Raw genomic sequence first — 22,840 nt, 5'->3', positions numbered from 1 at the left:
GGTTTGCATCTAGCTCTTCAGTCTACAATTTGGGAAATTGGCCTACATCATCACAAGTCTGTAACAGAAAGCAGTTTGGGGAATGTATGCTGCTATCAATTTGAGGAAGTGTCTGACTTTTGATTCCTTCTAGGTATTCATTTGCCTATAATTAGTCCATTTTTATTTTGCAAGAGTATTCTCCAACTATGGGAATAATGAACATGATCAGAAAGCTTTCCAGGAGCATGACAAGATGGCTCTACGATGACATCTGTGGCCAACCACACAGCCATCTGTACGATCTCTTGAGCCCAAGAAGTGTTACTCAGCAGCCCTGTGTAACAGACAATGAATAACTAAGCTACATCACTATAGTGGTTTTCTACATTCTACACACACTGTTTTTGGCATAATTTTGTTCTGGAATTTCATTCCTTTTTTTCCAAGTGGGGTTGATTTGATTTTGTGTCTCTTTAGTTTCTAACCACAAAGATTTGTTGCCTTCAAACAAATTAACAAGCTAATTTGACTGAATGGGCTCTCTCCTCCATAACTGTCACTTTCTTTTTGCAACCTGAAAAATGGTAATTACAGAGCAAGTTCTCCTCTTCCGTTGTACATTTCCACTTCTCTTTGCTTTCAAAGGTTCTGACAGCATCATAAAATGTTTAAGATGAAAGACCTTAGCAAACAGCGAATTTACCCCTTCTCATTTGAAGAGACAAAACTGAGAACTGCGATTCAATTGATGAAATTTTATTCTCTTGCTCTCTCATATCCGTGTGTGTGTGTGTGTGTGTTTGACATATAAGGGCTTGAGCTAAACTCAGTGGTTTTTACTCGCTCCCTCTACACTACTTACAAGCCAGAGGCAGCTATGGGTCATTCTGCCCCATGGGACCAGTGCTAGTTTCCACTCATCTTGGGGGGTTAGGGACAGGTATCTGTGACAGTACCGAAGGGATGCTAGGAGGCAACTCCTTCTCTGCAAATAACTTTCAACCCTGTCTGGAACAAATGAACCCTTGGGTGACATTTTCCACAAAAAACAGTATGCTTACCAGCTTAGGCCATTATGGACCTTGCTAGGATGGTTAACACAGCATAAGACATATCTAATGTGACAGAAATATTTCTCAGCAAACATAGCTACTGTCAAAATGAATAACAGATCCACTAAGGAATTCTACCTCCATGCAAGTTGGGTTATTAGCAAAATGAATCGGTTTAAAGCTGAAAATCGACAGCTCAGCCTCTCTCTTTCAAGAATTCCTCTATGTGAACTGAGTGTTCCAAATGATCAGAGATTGACATAATTAGGTGGGTGTGTTTTTGCACCAAGCTTTGTTTGTGAAAAATAACTCCACGTCAGGCTAAGAATCTTAAAATTCAGAGTGTCCTCTTACCCTTATTGATGGTAGGTTGAACAGAATTCCAGGCTCCTGCAATAGAGAAGCATATTGCCTGCAGACTCGAACATCTAAGAAATAAGCCCTCAACAAGTAGAACTGATACTCAGCCAGTGTGGATACCTCCTGCTAGTTTAGATGGTTTAGTTACGTTGGGTATTACGTGGGCACAGATTCTAAGACTGGCCTGAGGGCTCTGATAACACTTTGTAAATAGCAGCAGCTGCGGCTGAATTAGCCTCCTGGAGTGTGGGAAGCTGAGCCTTGGAGGAACTGCTCGGGCAGCAATAATCCTGTAATTTTCAACAACAACAAAAAAATCAGTATTATGTCCTAGGAAAATGTTGAAATTTTTATAAAGGATGGATGTGTATCAAAGGCTGCCCTACATGCAGAGAGACACAAGGACTGTCCAGATTCTCTGAAGACGCTGCAGTGATTAAGCAGGAATTCAGGTCCACTTACTGAGGGCTACCTTTATACACACGGGCAAATACATACATCCTACTTAATCTTCCTCCTCTCAGCAATCTGCTAAAGTAGGGATTATTTTCTCCATTTTAAAGGTGAAGAAACCAAGGCTCAGAACGTTTAAGTAACTTGCTTGTGAGATCTAAAACTCTTTCCACCACTTCACTGAAAATACTTGACCCACTGTTTCCAGAGAGAAAAATTTCTGTGTTTTGTCCAGCAAAAATCCATTCTGATGAAATCTAAGCTTATCTGGCATTGTTTTATGAAAAGTGCAATTGGGCAACAACTACCCTCCTTAAAATAACCCTCTGCATATGGCACCATATATAAAATAATGAATGCTCCTTCGGGGAAAGAATGGATGGCTCTACTCCCTTTCTTCTTCCTAAAAAGTCTTGTTTTCCTTTCATCTTTGGGGTAGCACTCTGTGTAGCAAATAGGTAGGACTCTAGTTAGCTCTTCAGCAATGACATCTTCCCCCCCATCCCTCATCCCCCCATGACTTCTCTCCTGGTCTCGGGATCCCTGGAAGGGGCTTTGTTCTGATCATGGGGTTTATAAGTTGATTTGCTGGCAAAGTGGAGATATAAGTTGAGTGTCTAAGATTCTAATCATGGCCTCAGTTTGCACAATATGAAGTGATTGCAATTACTCAGGGCACCCCTCATTGGCTCAGCCTTGTTTCCTTCTCTCTGTTATGATTTTCAATGAGACCCAGTAAATTCAGCCCTCCACTGACAACAAAGAGGCTCCGATGATTTAATGTTCTTGAGCACCTCACAGACTCTCCATGTGCTTCACTTTCTTCTCCTGGAAATTGAGGATAGCCATTACCAACCTTATCTTTGGTGCTGTGAAAAGATAAATGAGATTTTAAAGAGAAACTATAATCTTACATGTAGTAAAATCAGTTTTGATGGGAGAATTAGCTCATTAGTGGAATTCAGGTGGAACATCTCCAGTCCCTCACTGCTTATAAACACTCTTTTTAGAGGGGAGGCTGGCTAAGGTGGGTGTTGACAGTCAAGTTTGTCTGACTGCCAGTGGCTTTTTTTTTTTTGTGGTGAGGAAGATTGGCTCTGAGCTAACATCTGAGGCAACAGGTAACATCAGGGGACAGGCATGGCATAAGGGCTAAGGTACTGGTTCCACAAATGCCAACTTTAAAAGAGAAATGAGAGCAATGCTGTATGGTAGCAAGCACCTTGGATTCTAAAACAGGCTCTGTGTGACCTGGGATGAAATTTTTTCTCTCTCTGGTCTCAGCTTCTTGTTTATCAAAAACCGGGAAGGTTGGAATAGCTGATCAGTAAGCTCCTTTTTGGGTCCCTACCAGGATTCTGGTCCAAGACGCTCTAACAGGACATAAGACACAACATCCAGCCGGACACAACAAGGCAAAGGCAAGGCAGGAGAGACGTGTGGGGGTGGGGCGGGGGTTGTGTCAAAGCCTGTTGGTTCAGGCAAGTGGCTTTTGATGGCAGGAGGCAAAATGACAAGGTCTTTACCAAGAGAGCAGGCTGTGAACAGCAAGAATTAATGCTGCAAGTCACTTTTATGAGGCTCCTCTCTGCCTTGGGGGGGGCTCTGTGTGGTGGGGAAGTGGCTCCGTTTTCACCTCCCTCCACCTCTTTGGATTATGCTGAAACGTATCCCCCACTGAAAACAGTGTGTAAAGGCTCCCGCCTGGGGATGAAAAGCCCCCCATGCCCTGTGCGTTGATTTGTCAGCAACCGCTAAAACTGTATTCACATCACTGAAGCTGATGCCAGCAAAAGAGCTCCTGGATCCAGTGATGGCGCATTGTTTGCAGACCTGGGCTGCTGCCTCTCCAGACAAAAGCCGCATTAGAGACGTGACTTCAGGCTTACAAATAAGAGTGCTGAATCATTCTGGAGACTTCAACACTGTGTTTTCCTCAAGATTTTGTAATAAGTAATTTAAGAGAGAAACAGCCTAACAAGCCAATATTCTTTTCAGAAATATCAGCTAAAGCATATCCAGGGGCCAGAAAATAATTGCTTCTTTCTCCCGCCCTCTTGTAGCCTCACCCTGTGTAGCTGGCCTGCCTCGTTCTGAAACTGGGAGTTGAAGCTACTGATTCAACATCTTACCCTGCCACCACTGACATTTTTAAGCTGATGGATATCCTACATTTGCTTGGCCTACCTATCAATATGGCCCTAGACGTTCTCCCATAAACAGTTTCCTCTCTGGAACTTACTGTCATCCTTTTTCTTACTCATGCCCTCCGCTTTTCCTCTTTCTCAGTTAGGATCATGACTAGCAGCCAAATAACACTAAAATTCCACTAAGAAAATTGGCAGAAAATGCTATTTTAATACAGACTTGCATATCCAATTTGCACATGCAAAAATATATTTTATACGGACAAATACATGCTTATGTGTATCCCCATGTCCTGTGTATATGTATTTATTATATATGAATTAAATATGTCTGAAACTCTCTTTGAAATGTGGCATATGTGTATGTGAGAGTACATACATATTTATATAGATTTTTTTCTAGGTCAGATATGGCAGTATGATGTAGTGAAAACAAGTTTTTAATCTAGTTATGATGCCAGCCTTGATATCAGTCCCCCTACATCAAACCCAGCATATATGGGGTTAAAAGCAAATCACTCTTTCCCTGGCTCCCTGGCTCCAGAATCTAGTATCCTATGGAGTCAGATCAGCCAAGGACAGCCACCTGGATTCCTTATCATCTCCTCCTCCATAAAAGCAGCATCCCAAGGCCAAAGGCAGGCTGGTGGGAAAGCTCTGACCAGCAAGGCCACTGACTAACCCCCACTGCCCTCTCTACAAGCAGCTACATTCCTCAAAAACCTTTAACCCCTCTGGCCTCCCATCTTTTGGGGAAATGAAAAGAGATGAGACAAATTTGAGGGCTCACTCTTGTCTCCTGGCTGATATCATCTGAAATGAAAACCCTTTCCTTGCCATAAGCCTGGTGTTCCAGTTTTTATTTGGCCCCTCTTGTGTGGTGGGTAGGGAATCTATGTTTGTAGGCACTAACAGTTATATGTAGACTGGAAAACATTGATTCACACACAAATTCATTCATTCTTTATTCAACAAATACTTGCCAAACACAGTCCTAGGTGCTAGAGAAATAGTGGTAAACAGGACAGATTTGCCGTTGTTTAAAAATAAAAGGATTCTAACTTGGACTTTTCCTACTTCTAAGAGGACTTGAGCTGTACCTCTTAATAGATCTGTACCTATGAATAGAACACAAGATGCTCTAAGATAAAATAGGACAAAAAATGTCTAAAGAAAGCAGAAATAAAAGATGCTTTCAGACACCTCGGTTGAGTGAATTTTGAACACTAGGGGGAAAAATTGACTAGCCTTTCTGATGGCCAAAGCAAATGAAAAAACACTGAATTATATAGTTATGATTTTCTAATTGCAGAGATGATGAAAATTAATTTGCTGGGAAGATAAAACTTCTTTAAAGTAGGAGTTTATAATGTTTTCTTGAAATACAGTAAGTGACATCATGAATGAGTAACTCTAAGGAAAGATAAAATAAAGCTTTTCAAATATCATACTTTAAAGGTAAAAGTTAAAATTGTAACTAAATTACAATCCACTGAGGGCCATTTTGAAAGGTGCTCTGATAAGAAGTTAAAGAAGCTTTTTTCCTGATATCTAATTCAAAGCGAGGAAGAGCAGCTACTGAATTTAGTTAATGTGACCATTAGACAGTGTGTCTTAAGTGTTAGATGTCTTAAATGAGCTTTGGCCAAGTTGGTGCAATTACTCAATTTATCTAACCTGTACTGTAAGGTAGATGTTCCATTTGATTAAAACCGGAGGCCTACATTTCAAACAGCAGTACCATGGAAAGCAAGTTGACATTTATTGCTGAAATGGAAGCGTCTTTTAGAGGACCTTTGAGTATTTCCATGTTCCAAAGACAGAGGCCATCTATTCCAATCCTCTAATTTCACAGGTGAGGTTAGAGGAATTGTCTAGAGCTACACAGTTAGTTGGTGGTTCTTTGACCATTTGAACTCAAGTCTCCAGAGAAGCCAGAGATTCCAACATATAATTTTTTACAATTAAAAGCTTTATATGTCATCCATGTTATATGCACTCTCTATCACAAAGAATGTGAACATTTTAGCTGTGTAGTGGAGAAAGGAATGAGAGCAAAGTTGGATGACAGCAGTATTGTTCACATCTGCTAAAGTTTAAAACAATTGCTATTCCTATTAGTTCAAGTGTGCCAGTGATTCTAAGCATGCAAACCCTACCTAACTAGTCACACCATGAATAACTAATCATACCACAGGGAAACAGCAGGAGCTTGGAGAAAAGGATGGGCATTGATTCTGTTTTGTTTCAGAAGATTTGACATAATTTCTAGCAGCAGACATAAATACAATTCCAAGATCACAAAAAGAATTTGGAAGTCCCTCTGGGTTCCTCATGACTGGATTAAACTTGGACCTTTATAGGAAATGCAGTGACCGATCCTGTCCACTTTCCACAATCGCTGTTCTTTCTGATCCTTCTGCACCCCTGTCCAACACGCGCATGCTCGCTTCCAAATCCCCAACTTCACCATGTGTAACTGAGAGGAAAAGAGTCATCAACTCAGCCCTTTTGTCTTGCATTAACTCATTTGAAATCCGGCCACTTAAGACCCAAATTAAATTGGTAGGAGGGACACCTAGGCTTGCTCTAAAAGCTTAGGGGCTTTGGATTCACAAAGATGAGGTTTCATAGTCTAGCTGGCCGCTTGCTAGTTGTATGACCCCAACTAAACACATTATATAACCACTCCGGGCCTCAAGATTCTCAATTGTAAACTTAGGACAAAAAATACTTACCTCAGGGTATAGCTGTGAAGAACAGAAATAATACATATAAAGCATTGGCCATGTAATAGACAGCCAATTCATGGTAACATTTTTTAAGCAGAAAGTGAGCCAAAAATTCATACATAGGTTTCTGACAGACTTTCTTTAAGGCAGTTATACCTCCTATGTCTCATGAAACCAGGATCCTTTTTCATGAACCCCCGTCAGCTTACATTTTTAGATAAAGGATAATTAAGAATGTTTATAGTCACACAAGAAACAGAGCAAAATGAAAACCCTCAATCCCTAACACCCTCTTCCCACAGCTTTTTTTCCGATTGTCTTATAGTCACACTGAGGCTGTGTCAAACGTGACCTGGCAGGATCTTTTTCTATCCTTAAATGGGATTTTCACGTGACCCAGGGTTAGCACATTAAGTACGAGAGTGCCTCCAAAGTAATGATGTTCAAAAATAAAGGAGATGCTAGAAAGATTCCTGCTTAGCCCAGATTGCATGGCAATCCCTTGAAACTCATTTGAGGTGCCATTTTTATTATTTATTATTTAGGACTTCTAGAGTGGATCAGTCTTCAGGTTGACAGGATTTTCAAGTGAACTACTGTCCAGAGGCAACACTGAGTTGAAGATTTTTGCTATTAAATAATTCAATTTAATTGAAAGCACTTTTTACTCCATATAGCTTGCATGGATGAAGGACTGATGACAGAGCATCCCCCAAACTGAACTAGTCTCCACGGTGGTTTGGGAGGCTGGAGAGACCACGCCCTCTCCATGTCTTTATTTAGCTGATGTCAGGTCTCTGATTGTAACCTACTGTGAAGCTTAGTGAGTGTGGACAGGCCAGCCACATTTACCAGCCCGGCCTTCAACTGTAGAGGATTCCACAGGCATTTCCGAGCACCAGGTATGGAACAGAAAGAAAATTAGGCACTTTCAAATCATCATCTCACTTAGTTTCTTTGAGGCTACAATTTGAAGACTATCCTCTCCTCCCTTTCCTTCTAGGAGAATAGACGTGGACTGTGTGCTGAATATTTAATTAGGTGAGCCAGGTAGTTGGGAAGAGTATCCTCTTCCATTGCCAAAATCAAGTGGTCCATGACTCATAATGCCATCAGGCATACTGTAGAGCTATGAGCCATGAACAGAGCTCCCAAATTTCAGTATTGGATGGTATTTTAGAACTCGCCGAGTCCAACCCTCTCATTCTACTGATGATGAAATTCAAATTGGAAAGGTTAAATATTTTGTCAGGGTTACACAGTTGGTAAGAGACAGAATCAAGGCTACAAAGAGACTTCTTTTTTCTTTTTTTTTTTTTTTTTGCCACTTTCGAGTGTTCCTTCATTATGAGAATGCCAATAGATACTACGCTTGATACATAAAATCTATGTCAAAAGTAAAAGAATTTCAGAAAAAGCCTTAGTGCTGGACACTTAAAATTATCAGGTAAAAAGGAGGGCAGTGTGTTGACTTTCTTGAAAGAATGTCACAAATTACTAGGCAGGAGAAGCCTATGTTTGCGCCTAGGAAAAGAAACACTTCCCTTTGTTCTTCAGGGAATTGACTGGCCTTCTCCCTAAGGGACTATGAACTAGGCTTAAGGAGACTTAAGAAACAGAAAGGAAAGAACCTTCATATTTCAAGCTGCAGCTCAATTATCCAAATGAATAGATACAAGCTATATAAGGGGCATGTGCATGTCTCTGTGTATGTGTGTTCTGTGTATCTGCCCACATGCGTTTGTGTGTATGTCTCTGAGTGCTCACGTGTGTTTACGCACATGCATATCTGTGTATTACTGTATATGAGTATACGCGTGTTCTATGTGTGTGTCTACACGTGTGCTTGTGTGTGTGTCTGTGTGTGCATATTCAGGCCCCAGGTACAGCACGTGAGTGCCCTCTTCACACTGGAGAGAATCCTGGGCTCCTCTGTGCCCCAGCACTACCATTTAGCAGCTTTGCTTCTTGAGCAGGTTACACTGTTTTTCTGAATCTGTTTTCTGATCTATAAAATGGCACATATAATACTGTAAAGCAAAAGGACAAGCAGTGTTTTTAGTCACTTAGCCATTTTAGTCATTAAACTGAATTGACTGCAACTCCACAAAATTTGGTTATATTTTATTGTAGAATATTCAAGATGATTTGCCTCCCAAACAACCAAGTGTGGTATCCAAATGCATAGACAGTCCTCATGAAGATATGTATCACCTGGATTAATCCTCACAGCAACTCCAGGAGTGAGGAGCCGTTATCTCCACTTTATAGACGAGGGAACTGGGATTTAGAGGTGAAGTAATCTGCCCACAGTCGCCCAGGGAGTTTTTGGAGGTCTGGGACACAAACCCAATCCGACTCCAAAGCCAGGCTTGCAATCACTCTCTCCTTCACCTCACCATGGCCCAAGGCTGTTGTGAAGAACAACAATGTAATGGTTGTGGAATTGGCCTTGGCATATTGCTTCTCTTTACTCCACTAATGTTTGCCCTTGTAGGGCAGCAGAAGTTGCTACCCCAAAGTGTGTCTCTTTGGCTTAATTATTTTTAAGAAAAAAAGACTCTGAAAGAAACTTTGACTTTCCCCCTAACTGCTTAAAAGGATTGAAGATAGAAGGCCTGTTTCAGGAAAGAGCTATCACCACCGGATAACTATAGTATGAACTAGGTGTGGGACAGGGAGGAGCCTGGCGAGGTCCACTTGATCAAAGTCCTCTCCAAGTCTCATTGTCTTTGCAAGGTACGGCAAACATTTGTTGACCAAACATTTGCTTTTCCATCTCCACGTGAATTGCCTTCCTCCCCTTTAAATTCCAAAACAACCACCGCCAACATCCTCCTTTGTCTTTAGCTGAAGATGGTATTTAAGGCTTCAGCCATTTTAGCGAGTTACTCAGTTTTCCTGGGTTTCTCCCATGTATACACGTTATTAAATTTGTTTGATTTTCTCCTGTTATTCTGTCTCATGTCAATGTCTTAGGCCAGTCAAGAACCTAGAGGGTGGAGGAATATTTCTTCCTCTCCTACGCCCTCTTCTATGACATGTCTGTTTCTCCCTTGTATCCCAGCTGGTACACGGTTTCTTAAAGCCAACCCTCCATTCTGTCCCAGTGGAGACACTAGGAAGAAGGAGGCACTGGGGGAAACTCAAACTGGACATACAGTGAATGCCAGCTTCACTTGGACGTGCACCTGCTGACACATCTTAAAAGCACCTGATGGTACCAGATTTGTCTTGCAAGTTTCTGACAGCCACATAACTGCGGCATGCCACTGCTCCTGGTATTCTCCCCAGGAAATGACAGAAGGAGAACCGCTGGGACATGACTGTTAAATCCCTTCCTAATCTCTGGAGTCTTATAAGTCCTTTAACTCTTCAAACATTGAACCAAAGAACTCGGCTCACAGAAACATTATGGTCACAGGAGGCCTAGGGACTGTGCTATTCAGAAAAAGAAGGGGAGCAAAAATGCTGCCAGGGGATTACCTTGAAACTGGTTTAAATATAATCAGTGGGCAACAGAAGCAAAGTCCTATTTACAAAATTATTATTTTTGTTTAGCAAGATATATAGACTCAATTTTGCACAGAAAATTGCATAGGAAAAAGCCTCTCAGTAGAGCCATTTAAAAGCAATTTAGTATTTTTAATAAGGCAAATCTTTCTGATTCTCAACTATTTAGCCATGAAATCTTAAAATCCAATAAAGTCTGTTTTCAATAAATGCTCCTTTACAAATTTTATTGTCCACTTAACAACCTAAGAACGTTAACATTCTTTAGACACTTAAATTTAATCATAATGACAATTATTGAGCTTTCTAAATGCCCTTTGTGTAACATGTAATTTAGTGCTTATAAAATATGGGTTTGCTTTTTTGACATTTTGTCTCAAAATTGTAAATAAGGTCAATTTACCCAGCAGCCTTCAAATTTCTAACCAATTTTGTCTTATTCCCAAACAGTCATTTAGAAACATAAAACACAATATATTGCGTGACAAATAAGAATACTTGAGAGGTTTCGCATTTCATTCATTAACAGTTCTTCGAAGGATTTGGGCAGGAGTTAGTCCCATCACGAGAGTGCTCAAACCATGGCGGAGGAGAGGTGACAAGGCCAGTGTCACTCAATGAGCCAGAGGTGGGGAGCAATTTTCCTCAAAATAAAATTTCTCTCTCTCTTAAGGGCAGTGGACAGTACATTTGGACTAGCTCCAGGCTCTCAGCTACATTCCAAAGCCATGTGGCTGTGCAGAGGCTCAGATTCTTCCTCTAGAAGCTAAAGATGATCATAATACCTACCTCATGGGATTTTGAGAGGATTTAATTCAGCATAATATATGAAAGTATTTGCAAACTCCAAATCTTCCTCTTTAAAGGAAGTATTAGCATCTTTATAGTTGTATCTCTGTACACCTGTTCTGGCCAGGATCAAATATACAACACTGGCCTTGTTTGCAGCATAATCTCTCTCATTGTTTAAAACCACCCTTTTCCATTGTCATAGACTGGTCATCAAATGTTTACCCTGGTCCCTGAGAGTTACCAAAATGTGTGAACAAACCAACACAAAACCAGTCTACTGCTAGAAAAGCAAATTCGGCATTGATGTGTCTATTGATGGTGTCTTCTTGGCCACCATCCGATGCAGCCCCTACACACACACATCCTGTCTCCCCTCACAGCTTTGTTATTCTCCATGATAAGTTTACCATCATACATATACCTTATTTTACTTATTTTATTTATTTGCTGTGTCCTCCATTAAAATGTAAGCTCTACTCAGGCAGGAATATTTGTCTGTTTCATTCACTGTCATATCCCTCAAACCAAAAATAATGATTAACATATAGAAAAATGAATGAATAATGTCCAGCACATGACCATTATAGAAATTCTCATGTATCTGCAGCCAAAGGAAACCTGGAAACTATTTGGAATGGCTCATTAAGGTTTACATTGCTTTTAATGTTTCAGTTCAGCTATGTCAAAGCCCATAAAACAATTCAGTTATTTTTCATATTTTCTACTATTGGCCTTGTCAACAGTTTCTTATTCAAGCTATCTTTGTCCTTTCTGTTTTTCTCTCTGTGAAGAGGGAGTATAGCTCATGCCTGAGATACTAACCTGGGATTTATAGAAAAATATATGCTATAATGAGGGAGTATTATAGACTAAATGTTTGTGTCTGCACCCCCCACCCCCTAATTCATGTGTTGAAACCTAATCCCCAATATGATAGTATTTGGAGGTAGGGCCTTTGGAAGGGGCTTTGCACTCATGAATGATATTAGTGCCCATATAAACGAGACCCTAAAGAGCTCTCTTGCTCCCTTCCCCATATGAGGATGCAGCAAGAAGACAGCCATTTATGAACCAGGAAGCAGGCTCTCACCAGACACCAAATCTGCCAGTGCCTTGATCTTGACCTTCCCAGCCTCCAGAACTGTGAGAAATAAATTTCTGTTGTTTATAAGCCACCTCGTCCATGGTATTTTGTAATGGCAGTCCGGAGAGACTAAGACCGGGAATTTCCCCCTTCCTCTGTTTGAACTTACGTGTAAATCCCAAATCTACTCTCCTAAGCACTTACCCACCATTTAATGTTCGTAAATTTCCATTGTATACTCAATTGCAAGAAACCAAAGTGTGACTATAAACAGCACTACTAATAAACAGGCACAAAAATTGTTACCACCCTCTGTTCCCACAGCACATGGGAGATCTGTCAAATTCTTCTGCGGCAGATTGGAAAGAGGGGGTTGTGTTAGAAGTCATGGCCCAACTGCTAGTGACGCTGTTTCCATATTTTACAGTGGGAATCACTATTTAGAAGACTCTAGCTTTGTTCATTAGCTGCAACAGCAGAAGATGAGCCTGTGGGGACCTTTAAAGGGAAAGAACGAGTGGAGCTGGAGCAGAAGAACCGGAAAAAAAAAATCCCACGATAGTGTTGCTTCCATAAATCTGTAAGAGGGACTTTCCACTATCTTTATACAATCGCACAGAGACTGGATGAGGTTTGACAATGCAGGAAAGGGACACTTCTTTCTAAATTTAATGCCCTCCGGTCTCTGGCTCCTTGACTTTGAAAAACCACTTCATTTTGTAGGATTTTTCCTAAATAAAGCTCTACTTTGCTCACACAGGAAGAGACAGAATGTGATTCTATTTTCACTTCCAGACCTCGTGCAAACACTTATTTGTTAGACGTTGTTGAAGAGAGTGTAAAATGATGCAGATGGCAGTGGTAAAGTGTCTTACTGTCATCCTGTCCCACCTATGATTTTGCTGTTTCCTTTGCGACCTTCACTTGGCCACTTCTCCTCCTTTCAGGGAATTTTCCAGACAAAGCCTGTGATCGGCTTTCTACAAGTTAGAGACACAAAAGGCTTTAAACTTATCATGTCTATTTCCAGAAAGAAACACACAATGTAGATGGAGAAGAATGCCACGTTTGAAGACATTTGCTTCATCTGGACAGTCTAAACGCGTCTCCAAAATGCGCATATATGCTACAAATACATTTATTTCTCTTACTCACCTAAGTTCTTTGGTGCTTTAACACAAAACAAGTGCTCACAGTAGGAAAAGTAAGCTCGGCTTGGGCCGTTATAATTTAGAACATGCAGAGAAAGGCACTCACCAGCACTGACAGTGATAGCTTCAATAAACTGCTCTCTCCAGCTGTTTGTCCCAACCACAAGGGCTAGGTTTGTCTTCTTAATAAGTTTGTCCACCGTACTCTAGAAAGGTTGAAAAGAATAAGATAATAACTGCTGGGTTGGTTAAGGCCTCGGGAAATCTAAGACCTAGTTGATTTTGAAACCCCAGAATTATATAAAGGGTAGCAGATGTTAGGCTCAGAACAACAGTATTGACATCAAACACTGTTATGTTTATGCAAACAAGCATAGTCCTTACTTGGAAACATTCTGAAGTGGAAACTTCATTGCAAATATAAGCCTCCCTCACCGCCTAATGGCCAACAGAGAATGGCCTCAGTGTTTAGAATAGCAGATGTTGCAAAAGCCCATCCTTTCCCCTCGAAAACCTTATGAACTTGTTTGTCTACTGGCTTCATTTATATGTGCTGTCTGCAACTGAAGTAATATATTCCCTGCTCAGCATTACATATCTGTGAACAACCAGAAGTGGCATATAGATTAGGAAACTAAAAACTGTTATTATTGGACTTTTGTCCAATGCAGCCAGACAGCAAAGCCTCAAAGATTGCTGCTGCATGATCATCAATAAATCGATTTTTCTTTGGCTACTGATATTGTCAGCCTGGTGGCTGTTAAGAGAATTCACTCTTACCCTATTCCGGCTGCAAACAAGACAGGACAAGACAAGAACAAGTCAATTTGTGTGGTGTAGGGCACGGGGCAATTTACCTTGCACTGAATTTCCCCCTGCTTTGCTAGCACTGAGCCTCTTCTTTTTATTTTTCTTTAGACCTTTTTTAAGCACTTGGTTTTGTACAATTAGCACTCTCTGGCTTTCTAAATGTCAGTTAATGTAACAACAGGAGCAGCCAAGCATTCACAAGAAAACTAAGTAAGCAGATGCACCCAAAGCACTACCACAAATCATAGCAACTACAGGAAGAAGGGTCACTTCTGGGACACGAGGCTACTCTTCCCAGAGAAGCCACCACATCGACTAGTCTACCACACGGCCACACTTACTGTCAGAGCATCCTCGAATTCCCACTAATTGCAAAGGGGCAGAAAAGACGTATTATTTGTCTTAGGTCAAAATCTGTACCGGTTTAACACAATGTACCTGAATTGACTATGGTTTGAGAGAGAGAGAGAGAGCACATTATCAGCTAACTGGGAGAAAGGAAAATGTGATCTGAGGGGACTGTACAGAAGGCCAAAGCTAAATCAGAACGTCACGTGTGTTAGTTCAATAAGAGTCATTTGACTTGACTTGAAACATTGAGATGATAATAAATATGAAAGGGCCCATCTCCAACTGGCCCACTCTGTACTTTCAACATCAGGCTTTGCCAGATTGATTGTTCTTACGGTGGTGACCTTCCAGCCTCTAGCCTTGTGTCTAGAACTGCTAGTGCCCCTGATAATAGCTGTGACAGTCACTGCTCCTGGCCACCATAACTCGAAGCACATGACAAACATCTGTCTTTTCTCTCTTGACTCAGCCGCATCTCATCAAGCACTCTGACTGTTTTGGCTGATGCTAATTCAATGTTCTGTGTAGAATGTCACAAGAAACGACCTTGATTTTTCCTAAATGCAACAGAAACTTGGGGCAGGTCTTTCCAAAGGGGCACCTCTCTGTTCTGAAGCCAAGGCAAAGAATCTCATCGTCTGGGAGACAAACAGTCGAACAGATAAAGAGCTGTAACAGTTGAATACAAACTTTATTCAAGAAATATCTCTAAAGAACAAAGATTTAAGATAAACTAAACTTAAAATTTATATGTGTATATATGTGTGTGTGTGTGTGTGTGTGTGTATGATAAAGCCAGGGTAGATTGTAAACTTTAGTTCATGTTAATCCTGGGGGACTCTGGGATTAAGAGATTGTTACAACCTCACCCTCAGCAACAGGTATTAGGAAAGCCAAGCCCTTAGTCACCACATAGTAAACAAGTACCCAGTGGGCAAAGCAGAGTGGGACATGGTGAGGTGTCACCCAGATTTGGGTCTTTAATGCGGTTCTCAGAGTTCTGCACAAGTTCTTTAAAATAGCTGGAAAACAAATGTCTTAAAAGAATAATATAATATCCAAATTGATTCTGGAGGGCACTTCAGAAACATGGCCCCAAGGTACCCTGTAGTGCTAACAGTAACTGTACTGATGAACTTTGAGGAGATGCGAGGGAACAGTGTATAGAAGCTATGCTAGGGAGATAAGCACCCCGAACAAATGCACTTACGTAAAGAGACTTGGGGGACTGTCAAACGTTCAGATCATTGGAGAAGTTACCAGAGAGAGATTTGGACCCAAGAAAGCTTTGCTACCTGGAAGACTGTGACGTGCTGTACCCAACCCAATGCTTCCTAAAGGAACTTACTGTGATTGCTTTTCCTAGTCATGGGTGCATGGAAGGGGAAGGTTAGCGGTTGTCCTAGAAGAGAGAATACACAGCTATTCCCCATGAGAGCCCTGGGAGGGGTAGAGGGCAAGTTTGTACAGACATGCCAAGCTGTAGAACTTCTGATGCAGAATGCGGCACCAGGCCCTCTGACTCCAGGCGAAAAAAGGATGCGTGAGGAAGAGTGAGGATGGACGCATCTGGACAGATTGGTCCATAGAAATAGACAATCTGAGATGTCTATACCTCTGGAACGACAGGGAACTTTTGCATGTGCTAGTCACGGGTGTGCGGTGAGCCAGGTTCCGGATGAAACAACAGGTGGGCTCTGATGGCTGGGGTCTGCCTAGAAAGCACTGATCCCAGGGTTTACCTCTGCTTTTTCCTTCCATGGAATGAGTGAAAGAAGAATTAACAGATAGACTCACAGGAGCCTAAAGGGGAAAATTTAATTGCATTTTTATCTTTTAAAAATACACTTCAACTGCAAAGACATTTTTCTTTCCACCTGTCTCCTTTCAGGTACCTCAATTTATGAACTAAATCAAAAAAAAATTAACGGGCCCAGCTAAAGGAAAAGAGGCCACTACTATGAGAGATCCAGATAAAATACTGAGGCTTCTCAGTTGGTGGCCTGATTCTCCCTTTTGGAATTCTCCTTTTGATTTTCCAAACAAGAGCAGATTCTACTTTTGAAAAATAAGGAAGGGAAATATTTTTGTGCTCTGGGTTTATACTTCTGGAGAGCCAGAGAAAGGATGCTCCTTTCCCGCTACAGAACTAAGGTGGCTCTACTGGGGTCTTCTCAGAAATTAGCACCATGTGAGTGAGATAGGATGGGAGGTGGGATATGGACAGAGGGAGCAGCTAAGAATGGACAGGAAGTTTCACCTCAAAGTCCTGAGCTTACCCTACGGCCCATTTGTTTAACTTCTGAAAAACGACTTTCATTATCTAGAAAATTGGAAATCCAATTTTATCAGCTCAATTATAAACTCTCTGGTTCCAGGCATTATACCTTCAATATGTTGACAGTATGAAAATGTCCTAGGATCTTAAGAGGATGACTAAATATAAATAGAGTTTGTTAATGTGATGTACCAGAGGAAGAGCTTACCACCCCCTCTCCAATATAAAAGCCTCCTGATTTTCAGCACTGTGAATGCTGAAAATGTTGCTTCTAACAGATTGATAAGCTTTTTCAAATAGAGCTTGGTTTCTTCCACACATGGCAATCTCTTGGAATCCACCTTTGCTTCTTCCCTGCTCTCCCCTCAGAGAAAGCCCTCCCTTGGGGGCACCTCTGATCCTGTGCAAGGACGGATGCCAACCCCCGGATCCTGGTTCTGATGCTGTTTGGTTTGCAGGACCTCTTGGTCCCCTACTAACTGTCTAATTCCAATTCTCCTCCAGAGGCCTCTCAATTAATGAGCCAGTTGCTGAAATTACATCGGCCTCTCTTTCCAGATGGATCTTACAATATAGGCCAAGGCTATGAATAGTCTTGGTCCTGAGATGGGCCTGGCCTCCCCAGTGAGTGGTGTTGGTGAGCATACCTTGAATTCATAGGATTCTTCAATGATCACTTCCAGCTTAGTGTGTTCTCCCAGAATGGGGCGCCCCATTTCTGCAATGCGCCTCTCCTCTTCCTCTTTGCTGGTCAGTGGCTGCTTGTCATCATATTCATCTGTGGAAGGGAAGGGCAAGAAAGTGAGCAGGGGGCTCAATTTTATTTGAAAATCCCTGGATCCTGTTAGAAGAAAACCAAGAAGGAAGTCCTAATGACCTCCTAAAGGTCCCTTGGGTGAGATTATAATGCTGGAGGAGACACTTGGCATATCAGGCAGCACATCACTGTGATAGCAACTTACAGGGGCACATCACTGGGAAAGACTCTGCCTGCACATTGTCTATGCTGAGGGAATCACCCAGCTGTCCCCTGTGACGCTGACTCATCTGGCTGTTTGTACACATTCCTTTAGCATGTGACCAAAGGGAAACACAATTAAAAGTGCTAGACTCAAGGGATGAAGGAATCTGGCCGCCTCCTCTCCACTTTCTAGAGGCAACAGGAAATGCCCTAGGGCCAAAGAAATGTGGAAGGGAAATTCTGATCTTAGCCTCTCACTGGCCAAGAGCCCCTGTTGCAGGTTAAAAAGCAAAACATCCATTCCATGTTTCAGTAAGATGCCTGGGCTCCAGGGCTTCCTCTCTCTGCTGCAAAGCTGAGATGTGTTAGGAAGACCTATGTCACTCTTAAAGCCTGTCAATCTTAAAGCAAACTAGGAGGGCAAGGGTGAGGCCTTTGGGAGTTAGTACTACTCACCAAATGAGCACGATTATTTCCAGAACCACCATGTTGCTTACACTCCGGGAGACGCTAGCGGGTCCTGAGAAAATGTTAATGGACTTGAGAGTCCATTCATGAGGGGAAGCTCACAGTGGGTTCCTCTCTGCGTGAAGGTCACTAGGATAAATCCCAGACTGAAAAGGCCATGTGCATGTGAAGGACAAATGCTGCTCCTGTAATCACTCAGCCTTCATGCCCAGGATGCTGGAACAACTCAGACCACTTCCCCTTAGAGGCAAGTTGAATGAACCTCATCGCTAAGGAAACAGAATTGGTGGTATAGAAAGACCTCAGCCCTGATGCCCTTGCTAGAACTTTCCAGGCAAACTGTCTGCAGCAGGAGTCTGTTGACTGAGGAAACATCAGAAATGGAGGGACTTACAGCCCAAGCTTCTTGTCTTTTGCATTTAGGCATCAGCTTCTGCAGAAGTCCACACCCCCTATTCCCTTCAAAGACAGATGATTCCCTCTGCTGAGGGACCCTGCTGTGGTGGCCCCATGTGATGTTCTAGCAAATGTTCCAGAGAACTGGTTCCTAGGCCATTCGTTCACTGCTAGGACACAGAGCAGATGGGCTAGAGGCACTGCTGGCATTTCATAGACCAAGTGTCAAAACCAACCAAAGGCAAAAGCAGAATGCAGCATGTCAATTAATTCTTTACTATGTATTCAATAGTGTCTTTGTAAAAGGATATTTCAGAATCTGCTTTCCTATCCCCAGTGATTACAGGGCCCCAAAGAAATTAGATAAAGACTAAAAATAAGTGATTTGGGGTTGTCCAGAAACTGTTGATTATTAGCAGATGCAAAGGAGAGGTGCAAGGAGATTAATTTAACTGTAAAAGTGGTAATATTTTTTAAAGTAGGCTTGGGAAGTCATGACTCAAGGGAAGGCAAAAAAAAGGTTCTGATTGGCATGCCCAAGATTTGTCCTTGAAACCATGTGTGTGTGGTCGAGGGAGTGGGCTGAGATCTGTGAAGTCCAATTTACCCGGTGCTCAAATCAATCCTAGTTTGAGTCCCACTGCTTTCTGATCCCTGACCCCAGGATAATGTTATTGGTAGTTTTCATAGTAGCAGCTTATGTCAGTCTCTTTTTTCAAAACCTAGGCTGAACATGCTTGTCTTGGAGACTTACATCAAATAAGAATTATTTTTCCAGAGAAGAACTATCACAACTTGGCTTTTTATTTGAATTGCAAAGTCATCGGGGGAGAATATTTATTATGGCCCCATTTTCTGTAGCTTACTTATAAATAATAAGGTGCTTTTAACGGGATTCAAGGAAATTTAGGTAGAAAAATAGAGAAATTCCAAAAGAAAGTTGATACAGTGGCAGCATTTAATGCTGCATTTCACAAAAAGAAATTTTTTGGAACATGGTATTAAATAAATGGACGTGGTAGTAAATGAAATCGAGTCACACAGTGATTCAAGTGAAAAGGTTATTCCCTTTTTAATCATCCTTCAGTCCTTGTGATCAAGAAGAAATGCTTAGTTTGGTGCTGTTATGTCTGTAACTAGTGCCTGACATTTGGGTTTCTATCAGTTAAGAAGCAGAAAACAGTTCTGAGGCATCAAGCATTTGACTATTTCTAGCTAGAATTTAATAACTATTTTTCCCATTCTAAAATTTTTTTTATCTTATTTTCTATTTATGACAAATGATACTAGTTTTCTATTTGCGTTAGTAACAAAGTTTCCTTTTAAAAATAATCTAGTGAAGTAAAAACATGAGGCAATTTCAAAAAATTACACTAAGTAGATAATAGTATAGTTGGTATGCAGTCAGAGCAAATATTGTAAAGGAGGTATGAGAATGACCAAAATTTAGGAAATACTGTCTTAGATTTCATACAAACTTAGAGAAATACAGGGCGCATTGTTTCTAACACTTCCTACACTCTTGCTCCAAACCCGACTTGAAATTAATGCAAACTTTCATCTCATTGTCTACCCTCTGGAAAGGCTTCCCTATTTCCCTCTAGCTAAATCCTACTTATCTTTCAAAATCCCACCTCTTCTTGCAGAAATATCCCCCGATTGATGTATTTAGGAATGACCACTCTAACCTTAAATTCATTCTTTAATACTCGGTGTGTGTATTGAACAGGGACTCATCTAATACGCTATTTTTTAATTTTTAAATTGCCTTTACATTCAAACATCCAGCATGTAAACTTACCAAGATAGAACAATATGTCCCATTGCTCTTCGAACTGTCCTCACATCCCCCAGAGCCTATTACAACGTATGATACGTAGAAGGTGCTCAACAGATATTTGTTGTATGACTCTCCAACTCACTGTTAGAAAAGCCTCTTAATTGTTCTATGCATATGAAGACCATTTGTTCATTTAAAACATGTCTTTGCACTCCTACAATACGTCAGCACACTGAACCCTTTTCCCACCTCCGGGTCCCTCTTCACCCCCCGCCCCTCTGGAAATGGGGTCTGAGTGTCTAGTGGGAAGCAAGGCATATAGATGGGACAACTTCTGGTACAGCAATTTAAGGGCTGAGGAACCATGGTGGGGGGACCACACCTGAAGGAGTCAGGGAAGGCTTCAGGAAAGAGGAGATATTTGAAATTGGCCTTGAAGCATGTATTGCATGTATCGAAGCTTGCCAGGTGAAGGTGGTGGTGAGAATGGCTGGGAGGTGCCAGAGTAAGGAGGGGCATTCCAGACAGAGAGAAGTAAAAGCACAAAGGCATAGTGTCATGGAAGGGTCAGGGCTATTTTCACTTAATAAATGTCATCAACATTTAAGAGAGAATTACATGTACCTGAGAGAAGGCAGTTGGCTAAATCCAATTATCGCTCTACAAGGATACTGATAAATTTGCATTTATGGTCCAGATTTTCGACACAGGCAAAGAAGAGAGCTGAGTGTATTTTTTAAAAAGTGTCTTCTATTTAGATACTTTTTATTGAATCAGAAAAAAGTTTAACAGCATTTTTCAAAATCATCTATTCTGTTTGTTTCCTTTTCACTTTGAGTACTGGATCATTTTACTATGCTCAAGTCAGGTTCATTTCCTTACTTATGTAGAGTGATAACCTGTTGTGGTTTTAGTTTTGCTTCTCAGAGAAAATTAATTCTCTCTCTCTCTGTATATGTATATAGACGTGTATACTTTCTAAACTCACCATATTTCATTGAGAAGTTGATAATAAATGACATAACATCATGGTCTTAACCAATCAACACAACTTAAAGATCAAATGCATAATCAATAGCCACTGTTAAAATCAGTATTGACAGGTCATAAAACAATCCTGTAATAAAATCACCAGAAGGGAACGGACTCCCATCTCCCGAGCAATTGATTTTGCAAATGACAAAGGCTAATAGGTACCTGGGATCTGGGAAATGCAGAATTATGAAAAAGCTGCTGTTAACCCTTTCTGGCTCAGGTTGCATTTTGAAGCAGCATCACTGTAAGAGGTGAAGGGCTGAGACTGGGAATCCCTATTTGAAAACATGCCCTGCATGGAGATCTGTGCCGGAGGAGCTACTGTTGATAGTCTTTAATGCATTTGCAATTTTTAATCTTAACAAACAATGCAGAACTTGGAAAGGGGTACAAGGCCAGCGGTGGGACAATTTGCTCAGGGTTATTTTACTCCTTCACTCAGATCTATGCTGACAAGTCTGAAAGCAGAGATCTCTTGACAGTTTTCAGCACCTGGCTGGCCTCTCTGAATAGAGCCTAAGGGGACTGGTACTTTTATTTCCATAAGGAATATTCTAGAACAACTTGCAGTCAGGGCTGGGTATGATGATTATTGAATGGGGATGTGGGAGGTGAGGATGAAGAAAGTCATCCTGGGGCAGGCAGAAATGTTTCTACCTCTACGCCCAGTGATGGGCGATGGTGATTACTGAAGAGTGAACATCTCCGTCCCCATCCAGAGACTTAGAGCAAGGGGATGCTGCACGGGCTCTACCTCGACAGTAGATCTGGGATAGCTGTGTAATCCTCTAGTCGCCCATCAATGTTCCTCTCTGGAGAAACCCCACAGATGTATGATCAGCTGTGCAGATATGGCTAACATCGTGTTGTCTGGAGGCAGGAAAGACAGACTCTGGGAAGAAATACAGCTTGCTTTTAAAGAAACTTCATTAGACTTGGAATGAAAGACATATTTTGAGAAGTGATATTGGCAAGAAATCTGCAATATATTGAACTTAAGAGGGAGAAGCCATTGGGATCAATCTTCTCGGTAGGTCCCTGCAGCTCTCTCTACCACGCCTCCTGTCCTGCGCTGACGTGGTTGTGTTTTGCTGCTCATCCACCATACTCCCAGCTGCAGAGAAACCACTGCATTATTCAGCAATGTTTTAGAGGAGAGAGGGGCTAAACTGTGTCACCTTAATGTCTAAAGACCTAAAGAACACTTGAAGGCAGTTAATTTCAAGTTAATTAAACTGTGACTTTCAAGGACCATGATGAAATGAGTACCTGCAATGGTGATTACAGTAGAGGGAATCGGATGTTCTCTAGCATGAACTTTCCTGAAGACAGGTTGGCCTAGCAAGAGGACAGGCAGAAAATCAGCAGAATGGATTGCACTGGTTTGTAGAAGAGTTTTGTGGAATTAGTAAATGAAACATCACACCCAGATGCACATATCACAAGCAATGTTAGTTTGGAGACTGAGTGGTCATAGGTCACTCCTATGTAGGTC

At 41.5% G+C, this 22,840-nt stretch overlaps 1 protein-coding gene across 23 annotated transcripts in view; it reads right to left on the bottom strand.

Annotated features, from left to right (window-relative positions):
- Positions 1 to 22,840, bottom strand: part of SLC8A1 (solute carrier family 8 member A1) — a 399,887-nt gene that overhangs the window by 48,552 nt on the left and 328,495 nt on the right. For 19 of the 23 annotated variants that reach the window (XM_070512196.1, XM_070512199.1, XM_070512200.1 and 16 more), the window contains 3 exons: positions 22,615 to 22,683; positions 17,353 to 17,483; positions 13,373 to 13,472 (listed from right to left, as the gene is read on the bottom strand). In XM_070512196.1, coding sequence (XP_070368297.1) covers positions 13,373 to 13,472; positions 17,353 to 17,483; positions 22,615 to 22,683 — 300 coding nt within the window. The remainder of the gene's footprint in view (positions 1 to 13,372; positions 13,473 to 17,352; positions 17,484 to 22,614; positions 22,684 to 22,840) is intronic. The other 4 variants (XM_070512194.1, XM_070512203.1, XM_070512195.1 and 1 more) reach the window with 1 other exon arrangement.

Source organism: Equus asinus, chromosome 6 (genome assembly GCF_041296235.1).
Source record: "Equus asinus isolate D_3611 breed Donkey chromosome 6, EquAss-T2T_v2, whole genome shotgun sequence".
NCBI lineage: Eukaryota > Metazoa > Chordata > Mammalia > Perissodactyla > Equidae > Equus > Equus asinus.
This window is presented reverse-complemented; position numbering and strand designations above follow the sequence as displayed.